Genomic DNA, 21,518 nt, shown 5'->3' on the forward strand with positions numbered 1-21,518 from the left:
TTTAGTGAAGCAGGTAAATCTTAAAGTAATGAGCGCCTAGGATTATTTACAAGTTATAGTTACTCACTTTTGAGCTTTGGTTGCAGGTTTGGCTATTCCAGGTGGGCTCACTAATGCCCTTTAAAATAACCTCAGTAGACAGTCCACAATTTCCAGCTGTCACTCCTAAAACAGAGGGGGAACCCCCAAAACTTTATGCAACAATTCGTCTAGAAGCAGGGTAAAGATGCAGGGAAGTTGAGAAGACAAATAAGGGAATGGGGCCCCTAATCTGCTCGACTGAAGCCTTTGCTGGCTGAAAGCAAGATCTCTGAACAGCTGACATTCGCTGTACCAGGCCCTATAGAAGCTGCCAGGAGGCTAACACTTCATACACTGGTATTCTACAGGAGAAGACTGAAGGCCCGAGCTGAAGGAATGAATGATCTTGTGTGTTTTCATCAGACAAGCCCAAGAATAGCAAATAGGAGTGTTGAATTTAAGTTTATTTTAAAGATTTGTTTATTTTTATTTTTGTGTGTAAGAGGGTTTTGCCTGCATAAATGTGAGGGACTACTTGTAGATCTGGTGTTCACGGAGGCTGAAAGAGAGGTCAGCTCCCCAGGAACTGAAGTTACAGTTATGAGCAGTCACGATGGTACTAGAAACTGAAACTGCATCCTCTGCAGAGCAGCAAGTGTTCTGAGTCATCCTCCAGCTCCCTCATGTAGGTTTCTTAATGACTTTTTGAAGATAGAAACTTTAAGCTCAGCCAAATGTGCTCTCTCTCTCTCTCTCTCTCTCTCTCTCTCTCTCTCTCTCTCTGAGTTGAGATTCTCTCAATGCATTGAAATATCCATATCTGGATATTTCTTACTTCCATGACTCTTCATTGAGAAGCCCAAACTTGTACTCATGTTTGACTTTTCTTCCAATCATCTCTCTCTTTCTCTTAACCCTGCGCTTACACCTATATTAAAAACACCTTCATTGAATGCTAATCCTGCTCCCTAAGCTGGCTGCTCTGAAATTCTTTACAGCATCAAAGCCATGAATCCCAATGTGGCCTAAGAGGAGGGTTCTAAAAGTCTAGGGGAACTCCCCATCCCAAGGGGGTGACAATGGAGAGCCGTGCTTCATGTCTCTGCCCCTCCAATGCCAACACACCAAAAAAACCTTCTCTGCAAGATTTTACCAGCTTCACCAGCTATGATTTAATGGCATTCTAAATGCAGTCAAATCAGTTGACTTGTTAATGTAAAGGCTTTTCTTTCTTTTCCCACTCATGTCGTTAGTTTATGCAATATTTGATTGAGTTACAGAATTGTAATTACTGAAATTATATTACAGTTGCCAAAGCTAGCTTAAACAGACCCAGGAAGTCCAATTATTCTAAGCATACACCTCAGGGAGGTGCATGTGCCCAGATGGATTGGAACAGTCATTAGCCCTCAGATTCTATGCTTTGAGGAAGGAACAGAAAGTTTTGGTTAAAGCAGTAAGTTAGTTAAGAGGGAATAATATAACAAACATTGTATTTTACTTGAGAGCAATTTTAACAGTAACATTTAAGACTTTAAAAACTGTAAGAATAAAATATATTATATAAACAACTTCCAATAACACAAGATATTTCTGGATAGAGAGACAGAATGTCATCATGACATCAGCTTCAGTTTAAGTTTGGAGGGGCTTGGCTCAGTGAGTAAAAGTTCTCACTATGAGCCTGATAACCCAAAGGCTCCATACCCAGAACCTACCCAAAAAGCTGGGAGAGGCATGCCGTGCAACCCCAGCTCTCCTTTGGTGGGGCCAGCAGAACAAGAGAATCACCTAGAAGCACTGATCAGCCAGTCAGGCTGGAGTACCCAAGAGGTACTGTAGACAAGATAGAAGGGAAAAACCCTTGTTTTCCAAAAGTTGTCTTCTGATAGGCATACAAGCATGCTACACACACACATGCACACACACACACACACACACACATACACACGCAGACATCACTAAACACATACAAACACACATGTCACTAAACACACTACTAACTATACACATACAATCATTAAACATACACAAGCACTAAACACAAACACACACAAATTGGTGCAATTGAATCTTAATCAAAATCAGAATGAAACTTAACTTTAAATTAGCAGGAATAATATTTTTTCAAAAAATAAAAAATGTAAAACAAGCTCAGTGATATTCTGAAGTATAATACATGGAACTTCATACTGGTACATGCCCACACCTGCCATACAGGGCAGCAGTGACATCTTCGTGGATGTGTCCAAAGGGAAGTTCGATCAATGAAGGGATTTTCTTTAGGTTGGTGGCAGGGATATTTTGATACTTTGGAAGGCTGAAGAAGGCATGAAGGAAGATTAAAAGTTTGAGACCAGTCTGGGTTATCTAAGGAAACTCGGTCTCAATACATAAATAAATAATTAAACCCTCAAACTAATCAGAATTCTTAGAAAGAAAATAAATTATTCTATGATTTATTAGCTCCATCCATTACAATATAAATTTCAGATGAGCCCAAAATGTAAAGATGAAAAATTAAACAGTAAAAGTAGTAGAAAAATGCTTGAGTCAATTTTTAGTCTTAGGTGGAAAAGTTCTTTCCTTGTGGGAAATCCCAACCAATTGCAGAAGGAAGGCATGGCTTCTTCCATCAATAAAATGGCCTCCCTGGGAAGGCCGAATTGGCAGTGCTTGTCTAGCATTCCCAGGAGCGTGGGCTCTCATTCCAATCACTGTGGAAAACAGGTGTGCCTGTAGTCCCAGTACTGTGGAAGGAGATGCAAGGGATGATATAAATATCATTTATAACATGAATTGCTATCAAGTAAATTAGAAGGCAAAGCAACATTTTATATTTAATGACATGGTAATATTTTCTTCATTTAATAGGCAAAAATGCTTATGAAATAACAGAAATAGTACTTTTTGATCAACTGGACACAATATTACTTCAAAATTAGAGGAAGCGGTGTCACTGTGTCATTTCAAAGGACTTTCTTGTAGCCTGATCATGCTAAGTAAATTCAAATTGTCTGCTTCACTTCAGCGGTATGTACTGCTGCTCTGGATTTGGGCTTACAAAATAATTGTCAACTCTAATCCAAGTTCATGCCAATGTCTCTCACATCATTGTCGTCAGGAGGGCTCTGGTTTTCAAGGGAGCATGTTAATTTGGTATAAATCAAGTAAAAAGACATTGCTGCACTTTCTAGATATTGAAGTTGCAATATTGTGGGAAATCTTTGTTGGGGTTGTGTTTTAATCCTTAGACTCAATGGCTCTTTTTCTTTCTTTTCCCTGAAACTATAGCTCAGTGACAAAGATGATGTTGACTAGTGGTTTTCGGAAGCAGAAGGGTATGGATGAGAAAATGGATAGATAGTAACTGGGAAAGACTTCCACAGAAGTCTCCAAATGAGTACACAGAGTTTTTCTAGGGGCAGCTGAGGGAGATGCTCTAACCCCTTGCTGTCATTTATTGTTAATTCATAAAGAAGTAGACCCTGCTAATTTAGCATAATATTTAAATCAGGCTGCATCAGCCCTGTGCTCTTTAGTGGGAAACGATAGATTAGTTTTATTGCTGTAACAGATGAAGGTGTGTGGAAAAATCCAAGTGATGCCCTCTATAAAGCCCAATACAGGTTTCCAACTCAAACCATAATTTGACTATTGACTGAGTGAGAGCTTTGGACTCTCTTCAGAGAAAGAGAGGGAAACAATATGAAAAGCTCTTTGGACTCCGTGTTGAGCCAGGATTGTTTAGAAGTGTTGCCGGGGGCGGGAGGACATGCCTCTGATAAATTAAAATGGGGACTGAGATTAACCACGTCTGTTCTCTTTGAAAATCTGTGCTGCTGAATCTTTACAACCATCCCTAGGCTGCCCCTGGAAGAGAAGAAAGGAAGCTTGCTCTCTCTTGCTGTTGGGCAGAACACCCGACAGATCACGTGAGGCTTCTGTCAATCCTGGGAAAGTCATTCATGGAAAATGCTGGAGCTGAAAAATGTCCTTTGCAACTAAGACCCTAAGCATGTGTTCAAAGCCTCAAAGCTTTATGGGAAAACAAATCATCTACAGCAAGGTCATTCTCCACCTGGCCACCCCCAGGAGCCTGTGAATTTTGATAGATCCTCTGCCTGTCTTCGTGCTATGACAGAGGAGTCACTCAGGGGTGTGTATCTTCTCCAGTCAACTTGTTCCCAACCAGATGCAGGGTAACTATAGGAGGTGTGGCCTTGCTAGTGTAGGTGTGGTCTTGTTGGAGAAAGCGTGTCACTGACTTTGAAGTTTCATATGCTCAAGATACTTCCCAGTGTCTCAGACTACTTCCTGTTGCCTGCAAGATATAGGACTCCCAGCTACTCCTACAGCACCACGCTTGCCTGCACATCACCATATACCTCCAGGATGATAATAGCTTGAACATCTCAACTTTAAGTGAACCACCCCAATTAAACATTTATCCTCAAAGGAGTTGCCTTAGTCATGGTGTCTCTTCACAGCAATGGAAATCCTAACTAAGATAGACCATATCCCCAAAGCAAAAAGTGGACTTTTTTTCCTATGTCATTTTGTGGACCTGGATTCACCTGGCCTTATTGTAGCATTGTGCTCTTTTGGGGCTGCCTTGACTTGATCATGATTTGCCCTTGCTGTTCAGGAGAACATTTGCATCAGAGCACAGGTTACTGAATTTACATGTGATTCGAAGTGGAAAGACCTTGCTTCTCATTTGTCGGGTTTGCAGAAAACCACCATTCACGCTCCACACATGACAAACACGGAAAAGCTAACATGGTAAAAATAAAGCTGAGAGTGCAGAACAGCCCTGAGGAAGGGCCCAGAGCACAGTGGGTGATTCCATGAGATCTCCCCAGACTTTCCCCCAACACTAGAAAGTGCCAAGTATTACATTCAAATCTAATCTGTGACCTTTCCTCACCATGCGAAGACATTCACATTCCTTCTTGGTTTCTCTCTCCAAAGTCTGCTTATGGGCAGATGGGTCAGGCATAAAGTGTGTGTTTGCTGTATAAGGAAGACAACTTGAATTTGGATCCCCAGAACCCACCCCAAAACTTGGCACAGAATCTGTAACTTAGCACCAGGGTCCCGAGACAGACAGATCCTTGGAGCTTACTGGTCAGCGGGTCTAATTGAATCCACAAACTCCAGGTTTACTGAGAGACCGGCCCGTCCCAAGAAACAAGGTGGAAAATAATCAAGGACGACATCTCATGTTGACCTTTAGCTTAGTTACATGTATGAATCACATCTGCATGCACGTGCGTGAAGCCCATCATGAATACTCATATGTAAACTGCACACATAAACATATGTAACAAAATATCAATCTGCTTAGAACATTCTACTGTTCAGACCACTGCCCAGCTCAAGGTCCCTAAGCTTCCCTGGTTTGCAGGGTGAATGCCAACCCCACCACGCACTGCACTGAGGATCAGGTACCTGTAAACCTTTGCTTTTCCTCCCTTCCTCTCTCATGTCAACAACAGAGGACCTCAGATTTGCTTTATATTTCCTGGGCCCCAAAGAGTTGAAAGTATCTTTTCTCCTTTCAAAACACACCCCACAGCTGTCATCCAACCTTTGGACCTTATCAATCACTTACAGGTTGAATCCAGATAGTACCTGTCAGGCTGTGGAGATGGTTTAGAAGTTAAGAGTACTAGCTGCTCTTTCAGAAGACCCAGGTTCTATTCCCAGCACTTAAATAGCAGCTCACAACCACCTGTAACTACAGTTCCAGAAGGTTTGACTCCCTCTTCTGGCCTCCTCAGGTACCAGGCATGTGTGCAGTGAACATACATACATGCAGGAAGAAAAACATACACATAAAATAACATAAAAATAAAAAGTAAACACATGGTATAATTTCTTCATAAAATCCAGCAAAAGGTATTAAATGGTGGCTAGAGGTTTGAACCTTTTCAGAATCCAACAAAGTACCAAGTCTGACATTTAAAAAAAACACATTAACTCAACAAAACACAACTGAAATAAGTCCTCAACTGGGTTCTAAAAACATGTCATCTCCATTTTAAAATGTTGTCTTCATAAAATACCTTTATGATCCCAAACCATTAGAGACATGGTTTCTATTCACAAGGATTTCTGTGAAAACAACCTAATTCCTGGGAAATGATCTATTAACCATTTTATATAGCTAGTTTAAAAAACGCAATTTGAAAAACAACACATTCCAAGTTTTTACAACAAAAAAGTTAGATAGACATGAAATGTGAAGTGAATTTTAATATATCTGTTATGGAGTGGTGGCTTCCATAGGCTGCAGTGATCAGGCCACTCTTAGTATAAATCTGGGACCAAAGGCCCAGAGGACAGAGTCCCAGATGTAGGTAGGAAGTTCCAGTCCACCCTTTGCAGTCCATTACCACCAGGAGGAGCTCACTGGGCCACACTGTGGTCCCTCACAGAACAGGGACTCACAATACATGTCCTACCTATACAAAGGGCTGTTTTGGTGAATGAAATCTGAGCAATATGCTGTAAATGTAGCCACCCCATAAACAATTGTGGATGCATGCATTGACTGTTGACCATCTGTTCTGTGCAGGGACTGCCAGACACTGCCTGGCTACAGTAAATGAATGACTTCGGCAAAATCTAATAAAGACAGGAAACAACTGAGATGTGATGGACCCAATGTTCTGATAATTCTAATAGCACACAGAGTGATGCATACAGGCTGGAGTTACACTCCTCGGGCTATGACCCAGCTCTGCTGTCTACTAAATGTGTACTAAATGTGTAGCAAGTTTATCAACTACTTCATCCCCTCACCTCTGTAAGATTAGAATGACTAAGAACTACACTGTGTAGTTATTAAATTGCATAAGGCTTTCAAATATACAAAATAAGGACTACACAGAACAAACACCCTGAAGTCTTCACTATTCTTTTTTGTTCTTTGTAATAACTAAGTCTCATCTTCTACCTGTAAGAGTCACAGTGGGGGCATCAGACAGAGGTCTGATCTCCAAACTATACAAAGAACTCAAGAATTTGGTCATCAAAAGAACAAATAATCCAATAAAAATAAATGGAGTACAGACCTAAACAGAGAACTCTCAACAGAGCAATCTAAAATGGTTGAAAGACACTTAAGGAAATGTTCAACATCCTTAGTCATCAGAGAAATGGAAATTAAAACCACTCTGAGATTCCATCTTACACCTGTAAGAATGGCCAAGATCAAAAACACTGATGACAACTTATGCTGGAGAGGATATGGAGTAAGGGGAACACTCTTTCATTGCTGGTGAAAGTGCAAGCTGGTACGGTCCCTTTGGATAACAGTATGGCAAATTCTCAGAAAATTAGGAAACAACCTTCATCAAGACCCAGCAATACCACTTTTGGGTATATATCCAAAGGATGCTCAACACAAGGACATATGCTCAACTATGTTTGACATAGCCAGAACCTGGAAACAACATAAATGCCCCTTGGCCGAAGAACAGATGAGGAAAATGAGGTACATTTACACAATGGAGTACTACACAGCAGAAAAAAATAATGACATCTTGAAATTTGCAGGCAAATGGATGGAGCTAGAAAACATCATATTGAGAGAGGTAACTAAGACCCAGAGAGACAATTATCATATGTTCTCATTCAGAAGTGGTTTTTAAACATAAAGCAAAGAAAGCCAGCCTAAATCACAATCCCGGAGAACCTAGACAACAATAAGGACCCTAAGAGAGACATACATGGATCTAATCTATATGGGAAGTAGAAAAAGACAAGATCTCCTGAGTAAATTGGGAGCATGGGGACCCTGTGAGAGGGTTGAAGGGGAGGAGAGAGGCAGGGAGGAGAGCAGAGAAAAATGTATAGCTCAATAAAATCAATTTTAAAAAAAGTAATAAAAGTGATAAAGGGTCAGATTTGGCACACACACAAAAGAGAGTCACAGTGGGGGAACTTCCAAACGGGACTGAAAAGGGCCTTGAGACTCAAATACACATGGATGGTTCAAGGATGGCCAAAGCCAAATGGACATACAGGAAAACTGCAGAAACTGAGGATGGAAGGGAAGGACGCCAGGCAGGTAAGTTCAGGTTTTATCCTGGATATGCAATAGGAAGCTGCAGAAGAACGGTGGGCAAGACTGAATTTGTGTTCCAAAGAAAGTTCCTTTGGTAGTTGGGTGAGGTATGAGCAAGAAAGAGAGGCCGAAGGGCTGTTAAAAGGTGCGACGGTTAAAGCTAATTGTCACCTGGACCATCTAGAATCACTTAGGAGGCAAGTCTTTCAGGCACAGTAGCAGGGGACTATTTAGTTTAGACTGGCCTTCAAATGCCTGTGAGTGATTACATTGCTTAGGTTAATTTAGGGGCTAAGACCTACCCTGAAGGAGCATGGCACTGTTCCCTGGACTTGGATCTTGGACTGCACAAAGGGAGAAACCTAGCTGAACACCAGCATTCACCTTTCTCCAGTCCTCTCCTTGGATGCAGCGTGACCAACTGCGTCAAGATCCTGACACCGTGACTTCACTGCCATGATGGTCCACACTCTAAAACTGTGAGCCGAAATAGATCCTTTCTCTTCTAAGTTGCTTTTTATCTGAGTATTCCATTACCGCAAAAAGAAGAGTGACCAAGAGAAATGGTTCATACAAGGAGGTATGCGAGCAAACCTGAGGGTCCAGAGTAGGTCCATGAGCTACGGCATGAAAAGAGGATGTGAAGGAAATGGGCATCTCAATAAGGTATATCAACAGGATCTGTGCAGGACAGGGTGCTGAGGATGAGTGACAGCAGAGATGTGAAGCTGGGTTGCACGTGTCTGCTGGGAACAATTAGGATACATGGCACTCATCAAGCCTTAAATGCAGATGCAAAGGATGTGGGTGAGAAAATAGTTACTGGGGAGTGGTTTGTGGATATCTAGGAGCAATGCCCAGGCAGGTGGTATTCTTGAAAGTGTGGCTTGGAGACCTGTGCCTTCAGTGAGCTGCTTGTTACTGGCTGTGGTCATAATGAAGTATTTATGCCCAAACTGCATATTTTTAAATATGTTTCAAATAAACATGCTCAAATTGGCTGGAGAGCCTCTTGTCGCAAGGCCTTCCAGCAAGAGAAAAGCCATGGGACAATCTGTATTCTAATTCAAGTCCCTTGTCTCTCTATAGATCATGAGAAGCCTCGTCACTGGCTTCCAACAATCTGCAGTCACACCTTGAGCAGCATCAGTGCAAGCATCTGGGAAAAGGTTTGTATTGGAGACAGGGATATGAGCACTGCAAATGCTGCTATGTGGATGGCTAAAGCCATTGTTGGTGCTGATGCTGCCCAAGATGAGACATAGCTTGGTGGAAGGCTGTATTAATTAGGAATGCTTTACCCAAGCACTGTCAACCATGTACCCTCAGCAATGGGGGTCATGGTAGTGGCAAAGGTGGCTCCTCAGAATGTGAGTAAGAATCTGTTCTGTGACTCCGTCCTAGCTTTTGGATTTCTGGGGCAATCTTCCACGGTCTTTGCTTGAAGAAGCATCACCCTAGACTCTGCCTTCTTCGAGAGTATATTCCCAATGTACATCTCTCTGGGTCCACATAATCCCCTTTTATAAGGATATCAGCTGTAACGAATTAGGGGAGACATCTTTAAGTAGTATATTACTTTCATTAAGGTCTCATTATGAGGACCTAAATTAGTGCTTTCCCATAGGAATTTTTGGGTGACATATCACCCATAACAAGCACCCAGAACTGAGACCTGGAGAGAAAACTAATATTTAAATTATGGCTGATGAAATGTCTGTGGATAAAAGTGTTTGTCATACAAACATGATACCATGAATTCAATCCCATTGTGGGAGGAGAGAACCAGCTCCTGAATAGTAGCCTCTAGCTTCCCCACATGTGCCACAGCAACATGTGCCAGCACACACACACACACACACACACACACACACACACACACACACACACACTAATAAAGTGAGCTCACCATGTCTTGCCTGACACTAGCTTTTCTATATGGATACACTTCTATCTCTTAGGCAGATTGGTAGGCTAAAGGAGGTGAGGAGGGCTGCCTACAATGTCTCTGAGTGTTTTGCTTACAGGATCCAGTGAGTCTTCTTTATTTATAGAAGTGGCTCAAAACAATGTATAACATTGTCTGATGATGCCTAACAAACAAAAATTGAATATGGAGGAGCCCCCAAGCAATGTTTTCCACACAGTATGTTATGACACGCTGTCTTATAGACAACAGTTGCTGTGCTTGTCAGAAAGATCGCCAAAGTGGATGCTCATGCTACATTTCGACTCATTTGCTTAAACGACGCCATGCCTACCATCCACACCAAAAGGCTGCTTTTCCACATGGGCAACAGAAGGCGTGATTATTTTCAAGGGTTTTCACGGTTTTCCCTTTGCCTTCTGAGGTGGCACAGTCGGGGGCCTGAAGCACTTTATCCTGTTGTCAAAACCCCATTGTCTCTTTGGAAGTGTTCCAACCCTTGGGGTTGGGGGTTTGCAACTTAGCATGTACTCCTGGAACACCTTTGAGAAGTGTTCCCTTTCCATGAGCTGCTGGAAGCTGGCTCTATGGTATTACCAGCAACAATATAAAAATCCAGGGCTATTACAGATGCCTAAGACCCTAGTGAGTCAGCATGGTAGGAGATGGAGACGGGCAAGTCCCAAGAACTCACTGAGCTGACAGCCTAGTTGAAACAGTGAGCTTCAGCTTTAGGGAGAGACACTATCTGATGGCCATAAGGCAGAAATGATGACTTCTATAGCCTCTGAATATGCGTGTCTGGGTTCATGCGTGCATATGCCTCCGGCAAAAAACACACACACACACACACACACACACACACACACACACACACACACACACACACACAAACTTTTTACTCCCTGTTCTAGTTTTCTTTCCATTGCTATGATGAAGCAGTCTGAGCAAAAGCAGACTTGGGAAGGAAAGGCTCACAGCCCATCATCTAGGGAAGACAAGGCAGGAACCTGGAGGCAGAAACTGAAATAGAGACCATAGAGGAGTGCTGTTTACTGGTTTACTCACTAGCTGATGCTCAGCTACTGTTCTTATGCAGCCCAGAGCCACTTGCCTAGGGATGGCACCACCCACTGTGGGCCAGGCCATCCTGCATCAATTGGCAGTCAAGACGATACAAATTGACATACCCCTAGGCCAGTTGTGGACTAGGCAATTGAAGTTCTCTGATGTAGGATATCCCTCTGTATGTTATGATTACCATTCATGAATAAAAAAAACTGCCTTGGACCTATAGCAGAGCTGAACTTAGGTAGGCAGGGGAGATGGAACTGAATGCTGGGAGAAAGAAGGGAGGAGTCAGAGAGATGCCATGTAGCCTCGCTGGAGACAGAATGTTAGCCAGTAAGCCACAGCCACGTGGTGATACACAGATTAATAGAAATGGGTTAAATTAATGTGTAAGAGCTAGCCAATAAGAAGCTAGAGTTGATGGTCTAAGCAGTGATTTAATTAATACAGTTTCTGTGTGATTATTTCGGTTCTGGGCAGCCGGAAAGAACAAGTGGCCCTTTCCTTACAACAGTTCTCTCTTCCCATGTGACTCTAGTCAGCTAACCAGCATAGTCCCATCTCACAATTTCAGAATAATAGTTTGCAAACTGAAACATCTGTAAACTTTATCACTGAAATAACTTTTCAAACCTTTCTCACACTTGTTAAAACGAAAGCAATGAAATAACGAGGAACATTTTCCCCTTTAACCAGAAAGAGTATCCAAAAAGGCCATATCCATAAATAATTTAATTTCTTCATAGATATTTCATACCTACAATATTCTTATTTCTATACTAATGTACAAGAGTCCTATAGTTATTACTTATTCATACTCCAATCTAATCTGGAAGAGACAACTTGCAACAGAAGAACAGAGAAAATAATGCCTATGTCTCCTAAATGAAGAAAAAAGTAATGTACTTACCAGTGTTAAATACACAGTACTTACAGATCTCAGAATGTTAGCAAGCCTTCAACTGTCACTATGGTGTTGTTGACTGCCTTTTCCCTTTTCTCAGAAATGTCAAGTTAGATACATCCCATCAGAGAACAGACGCCCAGTACAGACACGCTAACTATAGCACTTATTAGTTTTCTGTGGCCATTTAAAAACAGATCTTGCTGATTCAAGTTCAACTGGGATTCAGCAGTTTTAAGAAATCCATAATTATTACATGGTTTTAAAAGACCTCTATCCACGAAGGATATGGAAATTTGTCAGCTCTCGGTATAAACAAGGCAAGTGTGGCGGTAACAGATAGCATGTTTTCTATGGCATAAACTATCGTGAAGTTGTTTGGTAATTGATTAACCCTTTCCTTTTTTGGTACCTATCAACATTATTTATTTATTCAAAAGTCTTCTGACAAAAGTGAATTAATGAGGTTTCTTTTTTTTTTCTTTTTATTAAAAATTTCCACCTCTTCCCCTCCTCCCCTTCCCCTCCCTCTCCAGTCCAAAGAGCAGTCAGGGTTCCCTGCCCTGTGGCAAGTCCAAGGTCCTCCCCCCTCCATCCAAGTCTAGGAAGGTGAACATCCAAACAGATTAGGCTCCCACAAAGCCAGTACATGCAGTAGAATCAAAACCCAGTGCCATTGTCCTTGGCTTCTCAATCAGCCCTCATTTTCAGCCACATTCAGAGAGTCAGGTTTGATCACATGCTCCATCAGTTCCAGTCCAGCTGGCCTTGGTGAGCTCCCATTAGATCAGCCCTTAAACAGGATATGAAAAACTCCCTTAAAGAAATGGATGAGAAGAATAACAAAAAGTTTGAAGAAATTAATAAATTCCTAAAAGATACCCTAGGAAACCAAGAAAAAAACAATCAAACAGATAATGGAAACAGTTCAAGACTTGATTAACCCTTTCATAAAAATAAAGAAATTGTTTATCTCTAATAGGCTAGAATTCAAAGTCTTCAGCCTCTTCCCTTTGAAAATTCGCTATGAAATAGAATGTTGGTGTGGAAGTTCAACATTTTCTAAGGACCTACTATGTGTCTGGCATTGTTTGATTGGTAAAGAATTAAAGAAAAACAAAAGGTCCCTGTCTGTGGGAGAGAGGGGAACATGGTTTAAATACTGTGTACCCGAGCTAGAAAGGATTCAGATCACAGAGTTGTGTGGGAGTTAGCCCAAATGGAAAGGCTTGGGAAGGTTTCTTAAGAGAGATAATGCTTTAATTAAAGGACAAATAGGAGCAAATCAGAGAAGAAAGGGGAGTGGGATGTTCTATAAGGAGAAGCACCTCCAGTAAGGTTACAGCAATAAGACACAGTGTAGGGATCCTGGGGGGAAAAGAATTCGTAAATGCCATTATGATTGCTCCTGTGAACACTTCCTCAACATGGACTCCATGGAAAAGATTTATTAATGATTTGCTATCCTCTTCTCTTGCAATTCTTGATAATGTCTCTCCATATTGCAGAAGAAGGGGGTGGGGAATGGACCTGCTAGGGTCTGACTGAGAAACATCTTCCTCAGGCTCATGTGTCTGAGGTGTAGTTACCCAGATGGTGGTGGGTTATTTAGGAAGATGAGAGATTATAGTCTTATAGCTTGCAGTCCTGCCCCAGTTATAGCTCAAGTCTTGATTCCTGACTGGCCAAGATGTAAACAAAGAGTCTCATGCTCCTACTGCCATAGGACTCCACTGTGCCTATCCTGCCCTGCTGGGCAGCACACAAACTTTAAGTCTATCCTCTCTGTCATTCCTCAGTCAAGTGGAAGGTATTTATTTGGTCACAGTATCATGAAAATTAACTTAGGTTCCATAGTCACAAGCTCACAAAATTTAGTTTAATTTAGGTCACGTAGGTCACTGCCTGAACAGACATTTAAACCATGGGATGAAAGTGTATGGAGGTGAAGGCCTTCACTACTGTGCCATACATTGTCTACTCCTGTAAGTTTTCCCTGCCTAGAGAGATGAACATATATATGCACTTAGTATTAGTCAAACGTGCTAAGAATTTACTCTCTTCACAAACACAATGCACTTTCTAAGGACATTAGTGAGGGCAACCGCTCGATACTACAATGGTAAGCCAACATGCATAAAGAGCTATCTGTATCAAGACCAAAGTATCAAGACTCAAAGAAACAAAGCGCTCCACTGCATGACAGAAAGCATAAGGTCAGGGCAGAAAGGAGGCACAGAGAGTAAGGGACTCTGGGAGTCCAACCACAAGCCACTTGAGAGGTCCAAGACTCTGTTAAGCACATAGAAAACCTTCCCATTAATGTGTGTTCGCCATTAGTCATTTAGCAAATCACAAGTTCAAAGGGGGGGGGTGTTAAGCTGAATAAATGGATCCAACGGATCTTTTTCCTTTGAATAAAATTAGTGTTGATGTGCCTCAGCAAAAAGGAAGATGGGGATATATCGCATGCAATAATGATGCCCACCTGCTTTTCTGGATTTTCTTAGGCTACTGATGATAGAAACTGGAACTATATCCCTTATTATGGCAGAAATACATCACATACATTAATTCTCTCAAGACTTACAGATAAAAATGCAATGTGTGTGTGTGTGTGTGCACGTGCACGCATGTACACACACCCATGCACACACATGTTCATGCCTGTGTATGGGCACATGTATATGTATACACATTTATATGTATACACTTTGTCAATGCAAGAACTAATACTTATTTTACACTAATCAAATGCTCAGTGCTGTTCTAAGAGCTCCATTATATTATCTAACTTAATTTTCATAACCACCCCAAAATGACAGGACAACTACTACCCTCTATTTTGCTGGTGCATTCACTGAACCTCTGAGAGAATAAACAAGTAGCAGATCACAGAGTCTATCACTGGCTGTTGCAGGTAGGAAATAACCCCAAGCCTCAGAGTCTAAACTCTTAACCACTGTCCTTACTGTCCATTGAGATGACCAGACTAACCGTCAACTGTCTCCCTCCTTTATTATCTGATAAGAACAGAGAAGCAGTTCTATTACAGGCTTGGGATGACCAATAAAAATTAATAAAGTAGCGCTGACCACCAAGTCCCTAATTCTGCAGAAATGATGACTTGGATCCTATCAACAAAACAAGAACAGTTGCCAGAATCAGGGAACACGGCGTTCCAAGTGCCAGACTCTTTCCCCGGAATGCTGCCCAGGGACTAGGGTTAGACCATCAGTGTCTGTTAAGCAACATAAAGAAGAAATGGGTTTGGCAAGACCCACAACACTGCTATCCTACCATCTAGACATTTATGGCTTTCTTTCCGCAACAAATATAACTAATTTAAAAGTGGTGCACATTCTATTATTTTAGGGATGGCAGGGGAATGTTCTTTGTATTGCTTTTTATAAGTCTATCCTAATGTTGCCTTAACCTAAACTATAAGAGGAGCTAGAAATTCAAATTTTTAATCACAAAATGTTTAGAAGTTATAAGAGTTGAGGACTATTTACAAACATGAGAAATGCTTCATGGACAAAGTGTGGATTGACTCCAGGTTACAAGCTGCGGCTTCAAATCTTCCATGTTGTCTGTCTTCTGCCCTCATCTGAAAACCTGCATTGTTGGATGAATTGAATTCATCTCTAACCACCCTGGACTATTTGGAAAGTGCCTTATTTCATAATATGAAAACATGCCAACTCCAAGCTCATTGGATTTTGCATCTTGCTAATGAGCAACTGCATTTTCCGGAACAATCAACTTTTATACCGAAAGGAACATGAGCAATTATCTAAAGGTGCCCTGCCCCTTCCTGCAAATGACAGATGTGCTTACCCTAGAAATACAAGACTTGCACCCCTATGGCCTGTTTGTGCTAGTATTTGACTTCAGACACGGGTTTCAATATGCACACCCCCCCCATCATCTAGATTTTTAAAACTTGTGCAGACAAAATCATCTGAATTGCCAGATCTAGCCATGCCTTCAATTACTCTGAAGCAAGCCTTTTAACTAACAGCCTGATAAATCCAATCTCTGCTGTATGGTTTGATTTGGTTAGGTTTCTGTCATTTGGAAAAGTCTACTGCTGTTAGTCAAACAGTGATTCGTTTCCATATTCTTGCTACCTCAAGGCTTTTGTCTGACTAGTAAACTCTAGTCTTTTTTAACTAGAGTTTTCTAGCACCTATTCTAGAAAAACTATAAGAATTCTATAAGCTATAAACCTAGTGCACCACTTCCATGAAGATTCCCCCAGTATAACAGCAATCTGTATGTATCCGTACACGCCACCCCTACCCTCCTCTAGCACTTATAACCGACATCTTCTAGTAAACTCTAGCCTTCTCTCAGCTTGAGTCCTATGTCCGCTATCTTTCCAACTGAACCGCAAAATCCTCCGATTCAAGAACCAGATGGTACATGTGTACTTTGGTTCTACCACCCAGTCTGGCTGACTGCTTGCTGCAGTGAGCAGCTGCATCCTAGTCTAGAGCTTAGTTTGAGGGTAGATCTCTCTGCAGCATCCCTATGTCAGTTTCATAGATACTTAGCCCCAAGTCAAATACTGCCATAGTCAATGTGATAGGCTGTGGATGTGCACTCATTTGCTTTTCCAGAGGAAAAGATCTCCGAGCCACTTGACTTTCATTACCTTACAGGATACAATTATTCAGGACTGAAAAATTCAGTGTCCTTTGTTCTTATGTCCAGTTGTAGGGAAGCAGAAGGCTATTCCAGATGTGCAATGAGGCAAGAACATCTTATTATTTTTCCACAGTCTGCATCTTCAGAAGGTAGCCTATGCCAGGACTGCATATAACAAGTAGTTCCTTCCCACTGCACAAAATAGACTGGGGAGCAGGGGAGAAGGGAAGATTTAAATAATTTAATTACTCTCCTGATAAGGATATATTCTGTTGGAAGGAACTTAGCAACAACCACTTAGTTGTCTTGAAAAATTAATTTATATCTAAAATGCAAAAAATATTTTGCATTGGCAGAGCAAAGATGAAAACTTTTGAATAGTAGAGCAATCTGGGTACTTAAGGCTAGAAATGAAGGAATGACTAAGATGGTCAGTAGCATACAGAGTTAGCCAGTACTGGATCTTGAATTTTATGAAAATCACAGCTCTTGACACATGCATGAATAAAGAGAAATAAGTAAATAATAGAGATAGACTCTCTCTAGCAAACAGTGGTAGCCATAATTCCATGGAAAAATAGAAGCTGAATCATATAGAGAAGAGTAGTTTGAATTTGAGACACATTTTATGTAAGCCTAAAGTTCTCCTAAATAAAATAGTTCTGCTAAAGTAGACACAATTTTGGACTGCCCCTTTCTACCCACCATCATGTGGACACACGTGTAACATATGGGGGGCACACACATATACTTTTGCACATAAAAGAACTATATATACTTTTGCACACTACATCAGACGATCCGTAATCCAGACAGCATGAATAATGGATAGCCAATTAAAAGTCATCCCTCAGATCTAAATATTGCACATCCCTGTTGACAGTGCCTGATTCCACATCCCCTAAGCAGCATCTATATGTGGCTGGTTCACACGAGGTAGCCACCCATCACCATTCCTACGTAACTCAAAAACAGATGAAATAGCTCTGCCATGCCAGCTCTAGGTATTTGCTTTACCATTCTGAGAAAGAATGGAACAAAAAGCAAAACACACAAATAACAAAAAAAAAAAACTGTTGCCATTTTTGAGTTACTGAATTGGTATTGTTAGTCTCTCAGAGGGAAAGTTTTTGTTTGGGTCATACCTGATCTGTACCACCATGTCACATTTATACTCAGTAATGAAGACAAATGATAAAATACAGTTTTCAAACGGTCTGTTTATAGGCTTTTCTTTACAGCGGAGAGATTGGCCGAAAGCCCAAGCACTCTTCTCTGTCTTTCCAGTAACTGAGATTATCAGTATTACCCACACAGTGTCTCCGACCTCTGCCTTTTCTCACTTGTTCTCCTGAGCTCAGGTCCTTTTCCTTGCAGTCTGAATAATGTTAAAAGAAAATCTGATGCCACAGTGGTGTCTAGAGTTACCAGCTACAGGACCCTTCTTTTTACAGACCTTTCTTTTTACTCCATGTTTCTTATGCCCAAGTTGACTATCTGATGGGTGCTCAGAGGAATAGGAGTGGACCACTTTCTTGGGGCAAATAGAAACACCCCTTTGCAAAGATGCACACATGACATGCTATCAGGGTGCTGGTGCCTGTATGTTTACTCTAGACTATTACTGGCCAATGCCTTCTATTGAGGATAGGATTTGGAATCAGACCACCCCTTGACTCAAAGCCTTTTCTTTTATCCACCTACATGGTGCTTTAGGCAAACTTAAAACTTTTCTGAATTTCAGCGTGATGTTGGTAATTTTATCAGGCTTTTTAAAAGAATTAAAAATGATCTCGGTGGCTGAGGATACAAGGGCAAGCATTCCACTTGTCTTGCATATCTATGACCCTGGGTTTGAGTCCCAGCACCATCAAACCAAAAGCAAATAGGATTTCAGAGCAGAAAATGAATTCAGACAAATACTACAGACTTTACTAGTAATATTCCGCTTTGGTTCTTTGTAACATGTATCATACTTCTGAGTCATTAACAAAGTAGGAGATTTGCTTGGTGCATGTAAGAACTGTTTCCTTTTCAGTTAACTTAAAACTGGTCTAAGAAGAAAGTGGCAAGTTTGGAAAATGGTCTAAGTAGTATCTTGCACCTTGCAGATACCTGAAGTTGGCAACAGGCATGATTCAGACTCCAGGGCTTCAGAAGATACATTGTACTCTGCAATACACTCCTCTGTTTCAAAGTTCCTTATCACACACAGTTCTCTCTCTTTCTGCCTTCTCTATCTTTCTATCCCTTTCTCTGCATCATTTTTCTTCTGTTTTTTTTTTCCTAGCTAACCTGTTTTCAGTCCATTCAAGGCTCACCTTCAGGTCACAAGCAGTAGATAGTGATCCACTGATATTAACTTATTTATTGTCTTTACATTTTACTATAATGAATATGCAAACCTTTATACTTTTTCCAGAGTTTCAAAACTTTGAATCTGGAGAGGAAGAATGCCATTTCCACAATGTATTAGACAATAAAAGACAGAGTAACAGGGAAAGTTACTTCCTTTTTAATAAGAATATATATGTGAGTGTGTATATTTATGCATGCATACATACATAATCTTCCCACCATAGCCACTAGACCTGGGGCTGTTTTGCTCGGATGTATATTTAGCAATAGTTTTTGCAGTACCTAAAAGCAATTTGGCAGAAGGCCAGTATTATCAGTCTGTCCTAGAGTCTCTGTGATGTGCAAAGGTCATGTGTAAGAACAGACTTGCCCCTCAGATAACAGCTTTGGGAGGAGTGAGGTGAAACCCACAGTCAGAACGCGGAGAAATGGTCCCAAGGCCTTTTTCATTTGGTAGAAGTGGCTTTTTTATGGGATTCTTTTTTTTTCTTTCTCTCAGCGCTTGATCTAAGCATCTATTTAAAGGACACAGCTACAAAGCCTTTGACTGATAATGAAAGGTCTTGTTTCGTTTTCTTGAAAGTCAAACAGTTTGCATGGGTGAAAGGCTAGGACATCTTTGTCTAATTCAGTCCCTGAGATTTTGAAGGTAGAATTTCCTATACTATAAAGGCAATTAACACAATTTCAACTTGAAATTTAGATTAGCTGGCTATGTAGAGCGACATTCAACCTTAAAAACGGTATGGAAATTTTACTTCTCTGAGGATATTTTTGCTCTAATATAGTTGGAAAGCAAGAGGCTTCTGGGAGGGGGCATTGTGGAGTTGGGGGTAGAAAGCCTTGTGCCTGCCTGCCTACCTGCCATCTCACCCAGAAAATGAGTCTTTTTGACTTAATAAAACTGGCATCCAAGCTTGTAGTAGCTAAAATAGACAGTGTTGGGTGGTGTGTGTACACATACAAGCAAAGCAAACAGAGCGATCTGTGCCACCCCGAGATAAGGATGCAAGGTAAATATGGAAAGATCCAGCACCTTCCTAGAGCCAACATATAATTTAGACTTAAATGGTAGCAACGTAGAAATCCCTATTTTAAGAAACTAGTCTCATAACCTTGATAGGGTTACAGTTGGAGCCTCCCATAGGCCCGAGGCTCAACTGACCTCGTGCAAGCTTAAGTGATCCAGTCACTCCCAGAGGCTAAGCAGAGTGCTTTTTCACTAACTCACTGCCACTGGGCTCCTGACCTCCTTCCTAGCTGATCCTCACCACTGACCCTCACCACAGCCCATGGTGACTGCTTCCCTGTCCCTCCTTTCTCTGTTTGGGAATAGTAATCCTCTGTCCCCTTTAAAAGCAGCTCAAAGCCGACTTGGCCTTGCCCCTGCCTCAGACACAAAAAGCTTTTGATGACTATAATTGAGAAGCTAAACCATTTACAGCTGCACTTTATCGAGACAGTAACAGCAGGGCTTAGGGAAACTCAGCAAGCCAGAAGGTGGCGGCGAAGTCACCTTGGGAGGAGACGAGGGTCAAAGGGAGTGTTGTGGAGGTGCTGACCCGGGCACAAGGACAGAGCAGGTGCACCCCTGCTCTGGGATCAGTGAGGAAGGGGAAACGTGAGTTGGAGAGGTGCCCAGCAAAAAGGAAAGCGCTGCCTGGTGGACCCTCAGGCTATCTTAGGTGGCGATCAGCTGACCAGGCTGCGAGGGGGCGCCCTTGGCTGAGTCACGGGAAGCCTCGCCTCCAGATCTGGCTCCCCCCCGCCCCCCCCCCCCACGCTTGCCCCTGCGGCTGCTCACTGCCCTGAGAGTCCCGCGCAGCTGGCGCTCCCTACCCGCGCCCCGACCTGCCTGGTGCTTGCTCCCGCCTAGCGCACGCCCCGGAGGGCGGGCCAGAGTGAGCGCAGCCGCCGCCGCGGGGAGAGCGCAGGGAGTCCCGCAAGCGAGCAAGGCCTCTGTGGGCGCTGCCCGCTGCAAGTCACTCCCCGCACCACCCAGGTCACAAAGCGGGACTTTCCCGCCTCGCTCCCCCGCAGGGAGGCCCGCGTGCGCGCCACGGTGCAGTAGGCCCCTGACTCATCCCAGGGAGCTCTACGCTGTCTGAGCCGGATTGCGGCGAGCCAAGCTGGGCCGCGGCGACACGAGCCCCTAGTCCCAGGGCGCGGTCTCCACCTTCCGCGGCTCCTCCTCGCCAGCTGCGCCGCCGGTCCCCATTGTTCACCCCGCCCGCCCGGGGACGTCCGGGCGCCGCTCCCCGGCCTCGCGGCGCACCTACCTTCTGCTGCCGCCGAGCCATGTCGGTGGGCTGCTTAGCGTTGAAGGGGTAGGCGATGCAGCGCATCACGAACACGTACAGCTGCAGCCTCTTCTTCCTCTCCTCCTCCTCCTTCTGCAGCCGCTCCAACTCTTCCTTCTCCTTCTCGCTCACCACCGACGGGCTGGGGCTGGAGGGCCGGCCAGCGCCGGCTCGGCTGCTGGGCTGCAGCCCCCCGGCCCCGCCGCC

General features: G+C 42.7%; 1 protein-coding gene across 1 annotated transcript in view; it reads right to left on the reverse strand.

Annotated features, from left to right (window-relative positions):
- The window catches only part of Cadps (calcium dependent secretion activator), a 445,453-nt gene that overhangs the window by 423,300 nt on the left and 635 nt on the right, over positions 1 to 21,518 (reverse strand). The window contains 1 exon segment of the mRNA XM_026779941.1: positions 21,291 to 21,518. This exon segment is cut by the window's right edge and continues 72 nt beyond it. Within this exon segment, the coding sequence (XP_026635742.1) occupies positions 21,291 to 21,518 (228 nt within the window).

This window comes from Microtus ochrogaster, chromosome 6, assembly GCF_000317375.1.
Source record: "Microtus ochrogaster isolate Prairie Vole_2 chromosome 6, MicOch1.0, whole genome shotgun sequence".
NCBI classification, from domain to species: Eukaryota; Metazoa; Chordata; class Mammalia; order Rodentia; family Cricetidae; genus Microtus; species Microtus ochrogaster.